Source organism: Megalopta genalis, chromosome 7, assembly GCF_051020955.1.
Source record: "Megalopta genalis isolate 19385.01 chromosome 7, iyMegGena1_principal, whole genome shotgun sequence".
NCBI lineage: Eukaryota > Metazoa > Arthropoda > Insecta > Hymenoptera > Halictidae > Megalopta > Megalopta genalis.
The window spans coordinates 2,502,738-2,524,440 of NC_135019.1; the positions used below are offsets into that span (position 1 = coordinate 2,502,738).

Genomic DNA, 21,703 nt, shown 5'->3' on the forward strand with positions numbered 1-21,703 from the left:
ATTATTATTGTTATATTATTATTATTATATATATTATATAATATTATTATATATAATAAATATAATAATATAATATAATATATAATATATATAATTTTATATTTTTTACAATTTTCGTTATATAATGACATATGAAAGTCAGAATTTCCATAATATTCCTACGAATCTGCGGCGACAGATTAAAATAATACAGCTCTTAACGACGAAGCATTTACTCTGTACCTCGTCCGTTAAAAAAATGCCCGTTGAAATCGGACACCGTGTAATCTCGACACGTTGCGAATCGCTCGGATTAACAAACTTATTCAATTTTTTCAGTCGATGTAAAGCTGCATGTACACTGCGACACGTGTACATATGTGCGCGCGTGCGGACAGAGGGGACGGGCGATATTGGATATACCGGCACGAACAAAGACTGAATATTGGAGGATGTGGTGGAACGAATCTTTTGAGGGAATCCGTTGAAGCGGCGGCTCCTCAAAGTTCATTGACGTGACTGGAAATATGAGCGACTCACTCGAAACCGTTCAAATCGCGTAAGAGAAGCGTACCCTGATTCTTTTGTTTTCCCCCGTTTATCGGTCGCGGTACGAACGCAACATCCAAACAGTCGACAGCCCTTGCGCGAGATCCTTTTATACGGAACGCACGAAAAATGGGCTTTTTTCGTCTGTTGCGCCGTGCACTGCCGTTGCCGGGATTAAAAGTTTCCACTTATCGTGTTACCGTTGCAATGGGATTACATTTTGATGCGCGCCGGATTAATTTATTGCTGCGACGGGTGAGCAGGTTGAACGAGATATTGTTAAACAGAGTCTCAAAATTATATTTCCAGGAAATAAAGGGTTCCTGAGGTCATTCGAAGTAACTTTTTCCTTTGCAAAAATTTTCTCCGACGCGTCGTTCACGAGTTATTAACGAAAAACACTGACCAATGAGAGGCCAGCTTGCCTGGCGCTAGGCCGCCGAGCCAACGAGCGGTCGCTTAGCGCTAGACGAGCTCCCCTCTCATTGGTCAGTGTTTTTCGTTAATAACTCGTAAACGAAGCCTCGTAGAACATTTTCGCTAAGGAAAAAGTTACTTCAAATGATCTCAGGAACCCCTCATTTCCCGGAAGTGCCATAATTGCGCGACACCCTGTATAATTGCGAACGTGTCTAATTAGGATTTTTTGGAACGAATGAAATTACGCGCGAGCTACTGCACGCGAAATAATTACTAGACCGCAGGTTTTTTGCAAATGTGAAACAGCGAAATCGTTTGAAGAATTTCAAACTTACGTTTTATTATTTTGTTGTATCATTTGCAACGTATTAACAATCGTTAAGAAAAGAAATGTGTGTACATGTGGCTTCACTGTCCTGCAATCAATGCAGACAATTTTTATTTTGTAGGCATTGGATTTTGATCAAAATTGCGTAGACTTGTAAAACAAGTTTCTATTGTTCCTGTTTCATTTATTATTTGAAACTCGTTGAGTCTCTATTCAATTCTTCGTTTATTATTATTTTTTGCTGCAATCTTTGCAGAAAGAGAGAAAGAAAAATCACGGATTTCTTTCGTTCATTCTTTTATCATCGCTTCGCTCCTTTATTTCAAAAGAATCGTCGACTTTGTTGGAATTATAATATAAATTATAAATTTCATACATTATATATATATATATATATATATATATATATATATATATATAAAATTTATAGTTTATAATATTTTAAAATATTATAATATTATATATTTTAAAATATATAAAATTTATAATTTATATTATAATTCCAACCTAGTCGATGATTCTTTTGTTTCTTTCTTTCTTTTTTCTATAAAGATTGCAGCAAAGATGATAACAACGAATAATGACGATATATATAATTACGATATAATTGTATCTCGCTTCGAACAGCAAATTGACCCGAGCTTATTACGCGTAGAACGTTTCTACAATTCCACTCGACGACTACAATGTAAAATAAATACGCGCGGACCGTCCCTAAAATCTCGGAACAACAACATTAACCCAGTTAGCGGAAATACGAAATTGGCCGATCCGTAAACTGGGTTATTTCTTCCTCCGTGAATTTTCTGGGCGGCGCGGAACGCAGGCTTGATAGACCGCGTGCGTCACAACGTAGATTGCAATGAATCTCCCGAATCAAAATCTTGCCGGTCGGTCGGGTGGGTATATTCTCCGCGTGCCCGATACAAATTTCAATTACGATCGCACATTTTTTCGCGATATGTACTTCCCCCCCCCCCCTGACTGGAACCGATGCATTCTGTAACCAGAACGAAATCCGTCGAGCGGGATAACCGGAACGTTTTTCGATTTTTCTCTCCTCGATGGTCCAGCGAGCGAACAATCTACGCGCCCAGATCCGCGCCGAAGATATTTCACCGTCATGCATTGGCGCAACTTTATAATATTGTGCCGGCCGCGACGTCTCGATTCCATTACAACTTTTAACGAACGTTTCGACTAGCTTGCACCGGGATCGCTTACTATTGGGTTGGCAACTAAGTAATTGCCGATTTGTTCAATGAAATAAAAATTTATGTTTACTTGGAACGAAGTTTAATCTGTAATGTATTTTCCACTTTGTTCGATGACCTTTTGCCGTCTCTCTGACAACTTGAAAATTCCACGCTCGTAGAAAGTCTGATCCTTTTCGGCCGAAAACTGAGTTAAGTGAGATTTTACAGCGTCATCGTCGTTAAAAGTTTTACCACGAAGGGAGTTGTCCAGGGATCGAAATAAGTGGTAATCCGATGGCGCGAGATCAGGGCTGTATGGTGGGTGTAACATCAATTCCCAACCAATATCCATCAATTTTTGCCGAGTGGACAAAGACGTGTGCGACCTAGCATTGTCCTGCTGGAAAATGACACCTTTACGATTGACCAATTCTGCTCGCTTTTCCTTGACCGCTGCGTTCAATTTGTCCAGTTGCTAACATTCGCGGATAATAAAAAATAACATAATAATAATAATAATAATTTTATAATATAACATTTACGGATACCATAAAAATGGGAGTGAGAGACATCTATAATTGAAATCGGCAATTACTTAGTTGCCTACCCAATATATTATGTTATATTATATTTTTATTATATTATTCTATATTATCTTGTATTTATATTATATTATACTATATTATCTTATATTATATTTATATTATATTATACTATATTACCAATACTTAACCAAACGTATTACAAAGCTAATTGTCCTTTCGAGCTCTGCAAACGAACTACTCTACAAATCGTTGACGCGGGCGCGCTGTATTCAAACATCGGTGATTGCTCGATTTGTTCGACGGAAATTAGGTGAAACGCTGTGTTTATTTTTATCCGGACGCAATTCACAAAGAGGATCGAAGAGGATCAAACATTTCTTTCGGAATTTTCTAAACGAGATTATCCCGAGATAGAAATAAATTTCTGTTCGATTGCTCGATCCGTCCGGAGGAAATTTTATTAAAACATCGTGCGCGCGTTGCATCAATTTTTTATTTAACCCTTTCGGTACGAGCGCGCTGTCAGCCGTGATACTCCCACTGTACGGGGTGCCGCGCCGAAAATGCGAAGATTTTCTTAAGTCATAACTGTGCTTGATCCGTTTCTAAATCTTTTGTCTCCTGTAAACGTTCTGTAAAGGTCCTACAATATGTTAAAATCTATGAACAAGTTTCGAACAAAAATGTAACCTCAAATTTTGTAAATCAATTCAGATCAAACGACGATTATACGTGTAGCTGTTTTTTCGGAATCCTTGTAAGAAAAGACTTTGTTGGAATAAAATCAGATGTATTCGGCACTTGTCTATACCGGTCGTCGGATGGATGCCGGTATACAGGCTGTCCCAAAATTATGGTATTTCCGGGAAACAAGGGGTTCCCGGGGTCATTTGTAGCAACTTTTTCCTTAGCGAAAATGTTCTACGATGCTTCGTTCACGAGTTATTAACGAAAAACGCTGACCAATCGAAGACGAGCTCGGTTGGCGCAAGGCAGCCGAGCCAATCAGCGGATCTGGGCTTCGCGCGCTCGTTGGCTCGGCCGCCTCGCGCTAATCGAGCTCGCCTCTCATTGGTCACTGTTTTTCGTCGATAACTCGTGAACGAAGCCTCGTAGAATATTTTCGCTGAGGAAAAAGTTGCTTCAAATGATCTCGGCCACACAGGTGACCAGATGGATGCCGGATATATCCGGCGCTCGTACCGAAAGAGTTAAACGTATACACTGTACACTGTATTCGAATAGAATTTTCAGAATCCGAACGAACGCATTGATTTCCTTGCACACGAAACGATCCGAAGCCAACAACTATTTCGCGTTCTACAAACGATAAATGAGCCGTTTATTTTGAAAGTGGCATAAGTCACTTTGTTTGTAAGTCGATATATTTAAGGGTCTGCGTTTTAACACGTTTAAAAATATGGATGCTAACTTTCGAGAAGATTTACTTGTATTTGTTATCTCAGGATACTGATATTTTTCTCGGTATAAATAATTTCGTATAAACATGAAAAAATCACCACTTTTCATTACGGTAAAGTGACTTATGCCACTTTCAAAATAAACGGCTCAAATCCTTGACGCGCCGTGACGCGCGAAGGAACGAATCAGCTGTTCGAATGATCGACAGTTCGGATTCGACGGAACGTAATTTCGAAAATATTTCGTGCCGCATTAATTCGCGCTCAATCGTTTCATATCGAGAGTGCGATCCATTGTAACGGTATCATTATACCGTGTACTACTATCCGTGCCAGTGGTAATGTATCGTGTAGGATCAGACACGGCGGTGTATATAACATAGATAACATTTTGGACAGCTTAGATGGGTCTATGTTTCGTAAATATTGCTAGTGTAAATCAGTATCGCGGTAGTCCGCCGTGAACAACGTTCCAACAAGAAATTTACACCGTATTTCCTAGAACTTCCTGAGAAACAACGCAAACGTGAAATTGTGAACGCCGCTTCCTTCCGATCGAATCGATACTTTTATCCGAAACGGAAGTCATTGTTAACACTTCGAGCGACATTTCTACCTTTCATATTGAATATCGGTCGAAACGTATGCGTATCAGTGCAATTTTTACATTCATTCTCGATGGAATAGCAAATGGAATACCGAACACAGGTTTACTCGAAAATGTGACAAATTGAAAGGTAGATAAGCAAAAATAGTTATCGGAGACTCGTAGGTCATCGCCTCGATCAATAGATAATAGAGTAGCGCAGAAGATTCTGGATGGTTTCTATGTCCTTCAGGATGTCTCTTGAAGCAGGTTTTACGTTATCTTCTTGTGCTTCCCTCGGGTGGTTTCTGCAACGTAAGGTGACATTTCGTGCGACTCAGTGTAATCCTTGAGACCATCTTTGGGGAATGCGGGATATGTTTCTTCCGAAAAGATTCTCTTTTACCGTGACTGTGTACAGTAATTTCGCCCGGAAATGCGAAATTTCGGGTTGCCGTGAATTTCCCTGTGCTGGTCCTACGCCTATGTAATTTATTGCTACGTCGAAGAACAGCGGAGCTACAAGGCACGTGACCAATCTTCGTGGAATCGTGACCTCCGAATTGCCTTCGAATCGTTTCACGTGGACTCCGAATTGAACGTGACTTGTCATGTGACCTTCAAATTGCCTTTGAATCGTTTCACGTGGTCTCCGAATTGCCTTCGAATTGTGTCACGTGGCTTCCGAATTGCCTTCGAATTTCCTCTGAATTGTGTCATGTGATCTCCGAATTGCGTTCGAATTGTGTCACGTGGCCTCTGAATTGCTTTCGAATTTCCTCCGAATTATGTCCTGTGACCTCCGAATTGCCTTCGAATTGCATCCGAATAGTGTCATGTGATCTCCGAATTGCCGTCGAATTGCATTCGAATTGCCTTCAAATTGCATTCAAATTGCCTTCAAATTGCATTCAAATTGCCTTCGAATTGCATTCGAATTGCCTTCAAATTGCATTCGAATTGCCTTCGAATTGCCTTCGAATTGCATTCGAATTACCTTCGAATTACCTCCGATTCGTGTCACGTGATCTCTGAATTGTCTTAGAATCGTGTCACGTGGCCTGCGAATTGCCTTCGAATCGTGTCACTTAGCCTCTGAATTGCCTTCGAATCATGTCAAGTGGCCTCCAAATTACCTTCGAATCGTGTCAAGTGACCTCCAAATTGCCTTCGAATCGTGTCACATGGCCTCTGAATTGCCTTCAAATCGTGATAACAAATTAGCTGCCGCTACCATTTTTTTGTCGACTATTCCGAGTTAGTATTCTCAGATCTGCCGATTTCAATTCCGAACATTTCTGTGATAAATTACTGTATCTGCGAAACGAAAATGGCGCTCGACGTGTACAAAATCGAAGCTGCATGTCAACCGAATTTCTCGGCACACATCCTCGCGAACGAAACAGCAAAGCAACGCGTTAAGAGTCTCACAATATCCTTCGGTATTCCGAAGGCTTAAAACCGTTTCTGATCGCGAAACGACTTCTGGGTATTGAAACGGAACAACGATCAAACGTTTCGCGATCCTTGTGCCCCGTTGCACGACACCGGCTAGCGGACGATAGCGAGAGACAGAGATGATTGAGTCGCTCGCATTCGACGCAGCAGGCAGTAAGTCAGGTCATGCTTAGCATCCTGATTTCCTTGACAATGAAAGCGGAGCCGGAGAAGCCCAATTTAGCCGCGAGTCAAGCTCAGACAGCTCAAGTTTATGATGTGCGGCGCATCGTGCACCGCGGGACCGCGTATTCCACTCGTGCGAGCAATACAGGAATTCCGTAACTGAAAACCAAGATATATCTTTGCATTGGTTATCGCACGCGGCCCGCGCAAAACCCGTTCCCGGCGACATAATTTCGTCCTCGCTCCGAGAAACTTGCCGAATCTGTGGATTCGAGCGTACTCTTCCAAGATGCGCGGTACAGTTCCCGGATAAAAAGTCGTACTACGCTAAAAAGTCGGTCTATTTTTAGATCGTCTGCTTCTCGCGTTGGAACCGCGGAATTGTTTTATTTTGTATTATTTAAAAATTATTTGGTGATATAACATTCGTATATTTTTTTTTCTTTTTTTTTCTACCAGAAACCTTTTATATAGATTTTGTAATATAAGAGAGATTTATATAATTATATAATTTATAATATAGAGTCTATACGATCCATTGGTTTCATGAATAACTATGCGGTTTTGGTACATTTTGAACCAGAAACGTGTTAAACTTCGTTTAAGCTTGTCTACTTGCTAGAGCTGCAACACGAAAATTGCTTTCAGGCAATAATATAACATAAATAACAGAATATAAAATTAGGAGAAATTATAAAAAGCAAGCTTGCAGTAGAAATTCATTTTTGAGGCGACACAAGTCACTCAATTCTGCACTCGTTCTAAGTAGCTTGCTATATCTATCGATTCAAGCGAACGCTTCGAACAGCATAAACAATTTCTCGATACAAATTCGTATCCTTTCTCTGTCTATTTTTGAACGTCGCGTTAATTACTCGTCTTGGAACGCGCAGCATCTTAGCAATAATTTCATATGATTCGTGAACAAGAAAAACGCGTCAATTTTAACCTGAATCCTTTTTTATACTATACAACCCATTGGCTGAATTGGTTGTATAAACAAATTTTTATGTTGTTCCTATTCTTGGAGATATTTTCGTAAACAAGAAATTCGAATCAATTTTCATTTAAATCCTTCTATACTATAAAATTCATTAGCTGAATTGGTTCTGTAAACAAATTTTTCTATTGTGCCTATTCTTAGAGATATTCGTAAACAAGAAATTCGAGTCAATTTTAACCTGAATCCTTTTTTATACTATACAATCCATTGGCTGAATTGGTTGTATAAACAAATTTTTATGTTGTTCCTATTCTTGGAGATATTCGAAAACGAGAAATTCGAGTCAATTTTAACCTAAATCCTTCTATACTATAAAATCCATTTGCTGAATTAATTCTATAAACAAATGTCTATATTATCCCTATTCTTGGAGATATATTCGTAAACGAGAAATTCAAATCAATTTCTTAATCTAAATCCTTTTATACTCTAAAATCCATTGGCTGAATTGATTCTAGAAACAAATTCTTATATTGTCCCTATTCTTGAAGATATCTATAAACAAGAAATTCGAATCAATTTTAACCTAAATCCTTCTATACTATAAAATCCATTTGCTGAATTAATTCTATAAACAAATGTCTATATTATCCCTATTCTTGGAGATGTACAGAAGTGTCCATCGAATAATGTAAACCTCCATTTCATTCGTCCAACCAAAAATCGCAAAACGCAAAGAGACAGCGCTTCAGCAATGCTACAAAATAATTAATAAAACAATGTAATCAAAAGAAATGGTAAACAAATCAGTTTACGATAGAAACTGAATTTTAGGTCGTGACAACTCTCTGCATGCGTCCCGATTAATTCTGCCTGTGAATGTTTCTCGTCGCATGTAATAAATGTTCTTCTTCTCTGCACCGTGCTCGAAGGTTATTTTAAAAAAAAGGTCGAGTCGCTGGGATTAAAAGGAAAATCGTCGATTTGAAATTGGCAGATTCGGAGTACGAGGAGGAGCAAACGCCACGGTACCGACCGGATTCCTTGGCAAGCCTTTGTAGAGCTACGAGATTCACCGAGGCCGAGCTGAAAAGAATATATCGCGGCTTCAAGGCAGAATGTCCCACGGGAGTGGTGAGAGAGGAAACTTTCAAGTGTATCTACTCGCAGTTCTTTCCGCAAGGTGGTAAGTACGATATCTAATATAATATTTGAAGCTTGTTGCCGCAGTTTTAATTAATGTCGCGCCCATGGGAGTCCGCGAAACAGCCGGACGGCGCTCGCGCGCGCGCGGCGGACTTGATGGATCGCGTTAATTGAAATATCTTGTGCCAAGTTTTCCAATCAACTGTAATTTGGACCCCCGCATTGTGCTCGCCTAATTGCCGCGGCTTTTATCAGCGATACTGTACCGGAAATAGTAAGATAAATAAAACGAGGTTAATGCGTAATCGATAGACCGCGCGGATCTTTTCAGGAAAATTCAGATGTTTCCATAGCGAAAGATGAGTTGCTCAGAATTTTTATTACCGCTTTAAACATTTTTTCCGGCTAAGATGTCGACGCTGTTGAATGTTTATTTATCTGTTGCTTTAATGCTGGGAGTACCGAGCATTAGATTAATGTATCGTTATAATGACTCTGTTATAATGACTAGATTAAATTTACTTAAACTTCGTACGATTTTTATTATAATGTATGCTTGGAATGAAAAAAAATTGTCTAAAACTTCGTCGTGAAAACATTTTTGACCTGAATGAACTAATTGAACTCTTTTTTGAACTAAATGAAGTAATTGAACTTTTTTGAACTAAATGAAGTAATTGAACTTTTTTTACCTAAATGAACTAATAGAACTTTTCTGAACTAAGTGAAGTAATTGAACTTTTTTGAACTAAATGAACTAATTTTTAACTAAATGAAACGTACACAGTTTTATAATAATTAGTGTAATAATGAATTATTATACCAGATGTTTCGTGCAAGGCTTGGACATTATTCAGATAATGCATTTCGAAAATTAAAACGTTATTTTTCACGATAACTTTTTCACACATGGAAATGATTATTCTCTAGATCGTTTCGTTATTCGATTATCCGTTGAAATGATATTATGCTCTCTATTTAAATAAATGTTGATCTACGTCATTTCGCTTTTAATAAAAGCGCCACATATATGTATATGACATTACATCGCCACCGTCTGCTTCTACGGAATATGTTTCGTTTGCTGGAATAGGTAGATTTACCAGGGTCTTCCGTGGGAATGGTTGTAGCAAGAATAATTTTGAAGATAGATGTAGGCCAGTTAGGCGAGAAGAAGTCACAGACCATAAGTAGAATCATTTCTCCTGGTCCAGTACAAATAAATTCATTCGACTAAAATATCAGGCAATTTGCCACGATAAAAAAGCTACCTTTCCTTCTTCGTTTCAAAACGATTTAGAGAAATTTCGTACAATATAAAACGGTTTTCTCTGTATTACGTTCAAAATAATAAATTAATTTAAATAAAATGTACGCAATTTTCTGGAATTTTAATAAAGCTTTCCGACAAAGAACTGAGAAAAATATTAACTGAATATTAAATTTGCGAATATTATTCATTATGATAATATATTATTATTCATATGTTGTTATTATTATTATTATTACTATTATTACTATTATTATTATTATTATCACTATCATTATTATTGTTATTATTATTACTATTATTGTTACTATTATTATTATTATTACTGTTATTATTACTATTACTATTATTACTATTACTATTACTATTACTATTACTATTACTATTACTATTACTATTACTATTACTATTACTATTACTATTACTATTACTATTACTATTACTATTACTATTACTATTACTATTACTATTACTATTACTATTACTATTACTATTACTATTACTATTACTATTACTATTACTATTACTATTACTATTACTATTACTATTACTATTACTATTACTATTACTATTACTATTACTATTACTATTACTATTACTATTACTATTACTATTACTATTACTATTACTATTACTATTACTATTACTATTACTATTATTATTATTACTGCTATTATTATTATTATTATTATTATTATTATTATTATTATTATTATTATCATTGAACGAATATTTTGCACAAAGACGATCTACAAATGTTCGAAGGTCCGCGGTCTATTTACCATTGAAAATCTTATGTTGCTGGGATAACAAAACGGCTGAATTTTGTACGTTGCATGATTCTATTGACGCGCGCACAGCGCGGCGGCTAATTAGCGGATCAGCGATTCATTAACCTTTTCGCGTGGACGAGATACTATTCGGCGAGCAAATGAACGACATCGATTCGCGAGATACATATCTCGTCCGAAGAATGGGACAGGTGAAGAACATTCGTTTGCGGGATACGGCCGACGCGAAAGTCAACGTGTTAATTGGATCGCGTAATTCGCGATTCGCTCCCGAGCGAATCGCCGGGCTTCGCCTCCAGGAGAATCTCAATTTCAGAAGGATGGTTCCCCGAAGACGAATCCCCCGCAAAAGTCCTGCGACATGGAACTGACTGCGTGCGTGCAACTTTCTTTTCTCCATTGCACGGCGCGCACTTGAATTTCAAATATCGCACTTTCGCGCATAACGGGCCACTAAAAAACAGTAAACAACAGAATTTATCCGTGGATAAACTGCGCTCGGCTGTGCATTCCTGGTTACGCGTCTGCGATTGCTTCGCAGGGACTACGTTAACGCGGATTACAGTAATGTCTCTCTAATTGACGCTCAGATTGTCCACGAAACTGGACAATTTAGGAAGAGGAGATTTTTTTAGGAGATAGCATTTTTTTGTGTAAAGAGTTCAGTTGTAAATCTGAGCGTCAGTAAGGGAGACATTACTGTACAGTAATGTCTCTCTAATTGACGCTCAGATTGTCCACGAAACTGGACAATTTAGGGAGAGGAGATTTTTTAGGAGATAGCATATCTTTGTGTAAGGAGTTCAGTTGTAAATTTGAGCGTCAGTAAGGGAGACATTACTGTACAGTAATGTCTCTCTAATTGACGTTCAGATTGTCCACGAAACTGGACAATTTAGGGGGAGGAGATTTTTTAGGAGATAGCATTTTTTTGTGTAAAGAGTTCAGTTGTAAATCTGAGCGTCAGTAAGGGAGACATTACTGTACAGTAATGTCTCTCTAATTGACGTTCAGATTGTCCACGAAACTGGACAATTTAGGGAGAGGAGATTTTTTAGGAGATAGCATTTTTGTGTGTAAAAAGTTCGGTTGTAAATCAATAGCCATCGCATGGTTACATTTGAAAGTCGGCGTTACTATCGTCTCCGGACTGCAATAAATTCTCCGTAATTAACGCTCGGATTGTGCAGAAAAATGGAGAATTTGAGAATTATTCGAGCTTTTTTATAGTTACGAATTGTCAACGATTATAAAAACGTGCAGCAAGGCTCGAATAATCGTATCTCCTCTTCCAAAATTATCCATTTTTGTGGCCAATCTGAGCGTCAGTAAGGGAAACATTACTGTAATTATTATCTTGGAAACTCGATTTCCTCGAAACCCCGACGTTCTCGCCTTACGTTCGCTGAATTTTTTAAACTACGTACCGGTCGACGCGAATTCGAAAATGTCGCTGGCTCTCCGATTCGTCAATTTTTTTAGCGGAAAATACATTTTTTTTCCTCCCTATTCAAGTAAAAGGTTGGAAAATATTCCGGTATTTTTTCAGAACGATCCTTTCACTTGTTGCGTTGAAAAAAAAAATTCTTAAAATTGCATTCTCGCCACTCGAAGCCGTTCAATTTTTCCACGTATAGTAACTTCATAGAAAATAGAGGGACAACGATTGGAATTTCAAATCACTTTTTCCCACGATATCTACATTCGGTATAAACAAAGGGGAAAGCGCAGGGATAACATTGTCACATTCGGAAATCACATGTTCTTTTATGTATCTTTTCTCTTATTTTTTAGGTTAGACTTATTGCTAATACGGCCGCTTTGGAATAAACTAATGAGTCAGATGAAAATTACCTAGGGTCTATAATTTGTTATACAAAAAGACTAGAAAAATTCGCATGACAAGTTCCGAGGATTCATTGCAAAGAGGAAGTTCTAATCTTCAAATTTATGGTAGATTCGTTCCTGAAAAAAATTCCTCGATGTGTTTGGAGATGTTTCAATTTGTAGCTTTTTCGAATGACACTGTGTCTTCAGTTTTCTCTCGATTGTATCGTGTAAGAGAAAATCAAGAAAGAATGAACGATTAATTTTAAAAGTAAAGGCTTCAAGTTTTAAAATGAGTTCGACACTACTTTTTACGCACGACGAGTATATGCGTCGTGATATAAAATATTGTCACTTCTCTATGACGAGCATACTCGTCGTGACATAAAATACTGTCACTTCTCCGTGACGAGTATACTCGTCGTGACACAAAATATTGTCACTTCTCTGTGACGAGTATAATCGTCATGACACAAAATACTGCTACTTTTCCATGACGACTATACTCATCCTGACACAAAATATTGTCAATTCTCTACAACGAGCATACTCGTCATGACACAAAATTCTTCGTGACAAAAAGTACTGCCACTTCTCCATGACGAGTATATTCGTCATTACAGAAAGTACCCTCACTTCTCCACGACGACTGTACTCGTCATGACACAAAATACAGTCACTTCTCCACGACGAGAATACTCGTCAAACAGCTACTATACTGACGAGTATACTCGTCTAACAGCAGCTAACTATCTAATTCGGTCCAATATATTTCAAAAAATCTCAATTTTGGAAGCTAGTAAAAAGTTATTGTCGCTGGTATTTGACCGTGTTGGTATTCAACGCGTGAAAGGAAATCGTGAAGAATATATTTCAACAAGAGAACGATCGAAACCGATCGCCCTAGTTCCGTGTTTGTTCGTGGTGCGTATTCGCATTTAAATTCTATCTCCTTCGTCGGCCGCGTCCCACCGAAAAGCATATAAGCAATACAAAAGATATACGCGTGGAAAACGTGTATTGGTGTTGGGAAAGAAAAATACAAGAGGGAGCGGCAACACACGCGATCGTATAATGCAAACAGTTTCGCGGTTCGTCGTTCGAGCGGTATATTTATAGTTACCATGGTAGCAAACAGCCACGTCAAAATGGCCTTGCATTTTTACGCGTCCCCCTCTCATCCAATCGCGTAAGCGATAACGACGCTTCCATTCGAGAGTATTTGTTTTTTGTCAGCCGCGCGGACATTTCTCTACACTTTCAAATCCTAGCAAACCGTTACCTTCGGATCCACCGACGCGGCGAACAATCGACTTCGCGTTGCAACCGGGATGCAACCGAAAAAAACGCGATATCGAAACGTGGAACGGTTTTTCGATCGTTCCATCATCGTCTATCAGCGTCGGCGGGTCATTATACGCTCGAAACTTTCCCATTCGAAATGACAACCTCGCCTGCATCAGCGAATACAGTAATGTCTCCCTAATTGACGCTCGGATTGCGCACAGAAATGGACAATTCGGGAAGAGGAGACACGATCATTCGAACCTTGCACCTTGTTTTTACAATTGTTGGCAATCGGCAACTATAAAATATCTCCTTTTCCCAAATTGTCTAGTTTCGTTTACAAACTGAAATTGAGGAGAATTTGCTGTACTAATTTTTCTCAGAACTTCGTGAAACCTGCAGTCCAGTGGACAAGTAATATCAGAAAACTCTCCCAAAGCAGAGTGCATATTAACATTTACCAACATACTAATTTCTATATTTACCGAATCATCGACAATTGTACAAGTTCTGTCGAATCGAGCCGCTTCATAGAACTATCGTCTACAGTTTGTTTAAGTTGTTCCATTACTGCATGGAACTGCAACAGATTTCCAAAACTGCGACCAAGCATTATTTTACAATAAAAAAAGAACATTACGCGACATTGGCAGCCATTGAACCAACGATTTCCGCTCTTCCGGAGGCTGGTACGAGCGCGACCCATCGGAACAAAGTGCATAAGAAAAATGTTTAACGCCGATTAACCGGTTCACCGTGGCGCCTCCTTTTCAGAGCGCGCACCCTATATGTGTCGCGAGAATCGAGCGACGACGAGTATACTCGTCGAACACAGAGTAAGCGTCGCTGTTAAAATATTGGATCGACTTTTTACCAGTTTCCAATATTTATATTTGTTACAATATATTGGACCGAATTAAACAGTACAGTAAATCCTCCCTAATTCGCGCTCAACTTGTGCTCCAAAATGGACCATTTGGGTCAAGAAATGGACGGTAGAATGAATAACTAGAAAAACGAGCCGCGAGGCTGGAATAATCGTATCTCCTCTTTCCAAATTGTCCATTTTTGTGTGCAATCTGAACGCGAATTAGAGAGAATTTACTGTGTTGACATCAAAATATTCTAAACATATTGAAATTTGAGAACATATTTTTGTTTTCACTGAAATTACAATTTCAATAGCCAATGGTTGCTGCGTTTTACGCACGACGAGTATACTCGTCGTGACACAAAATACAGTACTGTCTCCCTAACCGACGCTTAGATTGTGCAGAAAAATGGACAATTTGGGAACAAGAGAAACGATTATTCCGGCTTTGTACTATGTTTTTATAATCGTTGACAATCGGTAACTATAAAAACGGGTCGCAAGGCTCAAATTCGCAAGGCTAAAATTCGCAAAGCTTCTCTTCCCAAATTGTCCATTTTAGTGGACAATCTGAGCGTCAGTAAGGGAGACATTACTGTACTTCGCTACGGATTGAAACAGTGTCTAAAAATGCAGGCACCGGAGCCTCCTCTGGCACAATACACTTTTCACGCGGCTAACTTTCATGCGGTTTTTTCAAAAGCTTAGTCTAGTCTCCAGTTCGCTTTGCGCTGGTGTTCAAACACGTTTCACTCGATTCTAAACGATTCACAACCCTTTCCTCGCCGCGTATAAAGACACTTTTGTCTTCGCAAAGAACACCGAGCACACGTGGCTTTAATCATTCTTTATTTTCCGCGCGTAGTCTTTGTCAGGAGTTGATCCAAAAAACGTTTTATTTACTTCTCCGTGGCTTCACGAAGCAAGTTCCATTGAATTTCACGTAATTTTTACCACGTATTCCGCTGCTTCTTCGCTGTCCGTTTTTCAACGATTTTCAAAGATAGCTTCAACCGTCGATCTTCGACATTTAATAGAAAATTGCCGATAGACGAAGTGTTAAGAACACCTGAGGCACTTTTTACAACGCGTTTTTCATCGTGCAAAAAGAGACTCAGGTGTGCCAAACGCTTCGTTTATCGACAGTTTTCTAATAAAAGTCGACGATCAACAGTTAAAAATCTACGTGTCTGTCGAAACTAACAGCGTCTCCCGAAATTGTTATTTAATAGAAAAAAAAAGATGTTAACGAGCAACGCAACACGGAACACGATCATTAATCCTTCTTCGTTTCTCCCGGAGAGTTTTAAATAAAAATCGATTCGAAGAGAGCGCAGGTTGCAAACGCGTCGGAGAATTGCAATTCGAAGAAAAATAATTAAATAATAAATCCCGAGAAGAATTTTCACCTTAATTTTACTGTATTTTTAACACACAGAGTGTACCGTGCCTGTCATTTTTACCGGTTTCACATTTTTTTACTTTAGAATCGTTGGCATTAAAAAGACTATTTTATTTAGACGTATTATAATTTAAACATATTATTTAACAATTAAAACACATCATAGCGTAAAACTGGCGAATTCTCTAAATAAATGCAGCCTTGCCGTTCTCGCGGATTACCAATTCGAAGGAAACGCAGGCGGAATTCGCGAGCGGATCGCTATCCGAATAAAACGCTCAGTTTCCGGGGACTGTTCTTATTTTAATTTGTTGCTCGATGCACTTCCGTTATTAATCGCGTGTCGGTCCGGAAATTTCAATTGTTTCACCGGGGAGCTTACACGTGTGCAGTTAAAACGACGGTGCAAGCGCGGGAGCGTGCAAGACAATCACAGCCCTCCGACAGGCACAATTCTTCTTCGCGGACGATTTTATGGTCGCGGGGCTACATGTTGCATCGATATCGTGATTTGTTCGCTGTCCGACCTAAGAGGAAGATCGAACAAGAATTTACGAGCGCGAACCGACGGAACTCGGGGTGGGAAAAAAGAGTTCGGCGACAAATAGCTGCGTGTTTCGCCCGTTTATCTCTTGTCAGCGGTGTCCAGTGATTCGCGATATATCATTCCCGCCGGCCGAAATTTGTACAAAAATTCTAATTAAAAGCAAATCATTCTCTGCGAGCGCAGCATGAATAACAAAAAGAATCCCATCTAGATGCAAATCGCAGTTTTTTAAATGTCGATAGAGAGAATTTGAATACGCTGTGTCCACCGGCGGGTCGACATCGAAAACGCGCACGGTAACGAATATTTATTTATTAATCAATTTTTTCGATGCGGGAAAGACAATTTTTGACACTCGTATTTTGCGCTTATGCGCGCCGTTTATTGCAGAGCGATGTGTTCATATAATTTACAAAAAGTGTTATAAATTAACCGCATCGAAATTTTAGATTGTTTACAAAATTCTAGAATAATTAACCCTTTGCACTCGAAGCCACTTCAACTGTGAATCTAAAACAGTTTTTCTGCCTTACAGTATTTCCATTTTATATAACATAGTGCGTTTTATGTATATGAAACTGAGCCTCTATAAAACAGTTACACTTTCAATGATTTTCAAGAAATCTTGAACTTTGATGATATAAAAATGATCTTGGAACGTGATACAACAATCTCGGTGGTGCCTCAGAGTCGCTACTCGAGTGTAAAGGGTTAATCTTGATTCGATGCAAAAAACGAAATATTGAGATATTAATTTTCAACAGGAATAATATTAGTATACAACGATGTTCGCTGGTTCATTAGAAACAAACGGACTGTTTGTTCGGAAAAATAGCAAATCGAAACAATGTCGAGTCCCGCGACTTTTCGAAAGAGCAGTAACGAATATTTATTTATTAATCAATTTTTTCGATGCGGAAAGGAACATTTTTGACACTCGTACTTTGCGCTTAAACACATCGCTGTGCAATAAACAACGCGCATAAGCGCAAAATACGAGTGTCAAATATTTTCTTTTCTGCATCGAAAATATTTATTTATTAATCAATCTTTTCGATGCGGAAAAGAAAATCTTTGACACTCGTATTTTGCGCTTATGCGCGCTGTTTATTGCACAGAGACGTGTTCATATAACTTACAAAAAGTGTTATAAATTATTCGCTTCGAGATTTTGGATTCGTACAAAATTCTAAAATAATTAATCTTGATTCGATGCAAAAGATCGAAATATCGTGATATTAATTTTCAACTGGAATAATGTTAGCATACAACGATGTTCGCTGGTTCATTAAAAACGATCAAAAGATCGAAATATTGAGATATTAATTTTCAAACTGGAATAATGTTAGCATACTGTTAGCGGACTGTTTGTCCGGAAAAGCAGCAAATCGAAACAATGTCGAGTCTCGCGACTTTTCGAAAGAGCAGTAACGAATATTTATTTATTAATCAATTTTTTCGATGCGGAAAGGAACATTTTTGACACTCGTATTTTGCGCTTATGCGCGCCGTTTATTGCACAGAGACGTGTTCATATAATTTACAAAAAATGTTATAAATTAATCGCTTCGAGATTTTAGACTTTTTACAAAATTCTAGAATAATTAATCTTGATTCGATGCAAAAGATCGAAATATTGAGATATTAATTTTCAAACTGGAATAATGTTAGCATACTGTTAGCGGACTGTTTGTTCGGAAAAACAGCAAATCGAAACAATGTCGAGTCCCGGAACTTTTCGAAAAAGCAGTAACGAAGGGACGTTGTCGAAAAATTCCGTGCACGTAACTCGGTTCTAAAACTATCCCGCACCGAGTTGCAGAAATGCTATATAGCGTTGGAAATTGCGGAAAGCAATCGCTATCTGTATCCTCTTGAAACGAGATTTCAACGATAACCGTTCTCGCCGAAGAAACAGGACACGATAAATCACTGTAAATAAACTCCTTGACTGCGGAGGAGTGGCGCGAACGATAACGGCGTTTGTACTCCATTGTGACAAGACAAGCGAAATAATACTTACGAGATATGGATACACAGATGTGTAACTTAAAAGACGTTCGGTGCCGCGGAGAAATAAAATGATTTATACGCGACTTGTTCGTATTTTCGTGTGAGCCGCGGGAGCCATCCATTTTAATTAATCTCAGAACAAAGCCGTTCCATGGCGAATCGATCATTTTTACTGCCGACGTGTTCGGATTTTGTTTAGACTGAAATATATTGCAGTCGATATTGTTGTAAAATCAAGGAAACTTTGAGAGATAGGGAGAGAGAGGGGGAAGCGTGAGAGACGGAGAAAGAGAGAGGAGAGAGAGAAAGAGAGAGACGGAGGGAGAGAGAAAGAGAGAGACGGAGAGAGAGAGAAAGGCAAAAAGAGAGAGCGAGAGAGAGAGAAAGACAAAAAGAGAGAGCGAGAGAGAGTAAGAGAGAGCAAGAGAGAGCGCAGGAGAGAGTGAGAGATAGCGAGAGATAGCGCGAGAGAGTGCGAGAGAGAGTGAGGGACAGCGAGAGAGAGCACGAGAGAGAGTGAGATATAGCGCGAGAGAGCGCGAGAGAGAGTGAGATATAGCGCGAGAGAGAGCGCGAGAGAGAGTGAGATATAGCGCGAGAGAGAGCGCGAGAGAGCGCGAGAGAGCGAGAGAGCGAGAGAGCGCGAGAGAGCGCGAGAGAGAGCGCGAGAAAGCGAGAGAGAGCGAGAGAGAGCGACAGACAGTAAGAGAGAGCAAGAAAGAGCGAGAGTAAGAGAGAGCGAGAGAGAGAGAGAAAGAGAGGAAGGGAATGAGGAAAAGTAAGGGAGAGAGCGAGGGAGAGGGGGGAGGGAGAGAGAACAGAAAATAATAAACGTCGGTCGTAAATTCAGTCCGATTCCCGATTTCGTAAATGGATGAATAAAAATGTAAATTGGATAATCAGAATGTGCGCTGAATTAATTTGCACACTGGGTAATTTTATTATTATGATGCCCGTGGGGGCACGGATGAATATGGATATAAACTATGTGACGTACCTACATACCCACCGAGGAAATTAAGATCACGAATTCCACGCTGAATATCTGCTAAAATTCAAATTATCTTGCTTAATGATAAATAAAAAGCTCATCACAATAGAAATTATATGGTCGTTTCATGCAGAAATAATTCTTATCCGTCGCGAAGAACGTTCGAAATTTATTTTATGATTTGTATTTGCAACAGGAAAACGATTGTATCTCTCAATTAAATTCTTCACTGAAAATTGATTGAAAATGATATATAAAAAATAATATATATATAGAAATGATATATAAATACAAAATGATATATAAATATCAAGACTATACATATATTTAGGTAATATACAATTAATTGTTATTTGGCGAAGAACGTTTCAAATGACTGTATCCGTATTGAAAACATTTCGCATAAATACAGAGTAAATCAACATGAAGATTGTATCTTCAGTTAATATAAAAATAATTGTTATCTGGCGAAGAACGTTTCGAATTCATTTTGTCCGAACGTACATACGTACAGTCGCGTCGGAAAGTACGTTAACGCCTTTTCAAACGGAATAAAATTTTTTGAATTGGTTCAAAAAACTTGAATATTTTTAAGATGTTAGATCGACTAGTTCTTTTTTCTATGAAACGAGTATACAAGAAGTTTTTTAGATTGCAACTGATTGGAATGATAAACAAATTTTAAAATGAGGTTTTTTCAACATTCTTATCTGCGACCATGATGATATAAATTACCGTGGTCTACAAAATGCATTTTTTTTCATTTTCTTCATGGACTCAGATAAAAAAGTCGAAAAAACATCGTTTTTAATTTTTCATCATTCCAATCACTTGCAATCTAAAAAACTTTTCGTACACTCGTTTCATAGAAAAAAAAACTAGTCACTCCGGCATCTCAAAAATATCCAAGTCTTTTTTTAACAAATTTTAAAAAAGTTATTCCGTTCGAAAAGTCGTTATCGTACTTTCCGTGGCGACTGTACACGTGTTTGCACGAAATGAATTCGAAACGTTCTTCCCCAGACAACAATTATTTTTGTATTAACATGTGTTAACGTACTTTCCGAGTCGACTGTATGCATAAAATACTCGCACACAGCTCCGTGTGCACCGTATTTCGGTTAATACGTTTGATTAGAGCCCCGAGCCTTGCCTTTCGTTTTTATTCGAGACGCAACTCGGTCAAATTGAGGCACGCAATATGTTCCAGAACGCGACTTCAATATCTGCTGCCAGTTTAATATCGTTTGTTTGAACAGCGGAGGTAAACTATGATGTAGAAATTTGCACAGCGTCGCCAACTCTAAGTCTACAAGCAATTTTGCCGGTTGCGAATTTAAACGGCTAAATACCGATGCAAGATCTTCGTTATACGTACGCGTACGTACATACGTACATACATGTATACATACATATAGGGTGTCTATTTATCGTGACCGATGAATATACAGTAAGTTTTTATAGTTATTCATTCTACTGTCCATATTTTGTCCGGAATGGTCCATTTTTGTGCACAAGTACAGTGCGAATTAGGGAGAATTTACTGTACCGTTTAATTCGACCCGTTTTTGATAATTAATTATTTTTTTATTATATTTATTTATTATTATTATATTTATATATTATTGTAATTAATTCGACCCGATTGTCAACGATTATAAAAACATAGTACAAAGTCGGAATAATCGTATCTCTTGTTCCCAAATTGTCCATTTTTCTGCACAATCTAAGCGTCAGTTAGGGAGACAGTACTGTATTTTGTGTCACGACGAGTATACTCGTCGTGCGTAAAACACAGCAACCATTGGCTATTGAAATTGTAATTTCAGTGAAAACAAAAATATGTTCTCAAATTTCAATATGTTTAGAATATTTTGAAGTCAACACAGTAAATTCTCCCTAATCCGCGCTCAGATTGCGCACGAAAATGGACAATTTGGAAAGAGGAGATACGATTATTCCAGCCTC

At 38.3% G+C, this 21,703-nt stretch overlaps 1 protein-coding gene across 1 annotated transcript in view; it reads left to right on the forward strand.

Annotated features, from left to right (window-relative positions):
• LOC117218625 (Kv channel-interacting protein 4) overlaps positions 1–21,703 on the forward strand; it is an 81,377-nt gene that overhangs the window by 16,569 nt on the left and 43,105 nt on the right. The window contains 1 exon segment of the mRNA XM_033467163.2: positions 8,588–8,776. Within this exon segment, the coding sequence (XP_033323054.1) occupies positions 8,588–8,776 (189 nt within the window).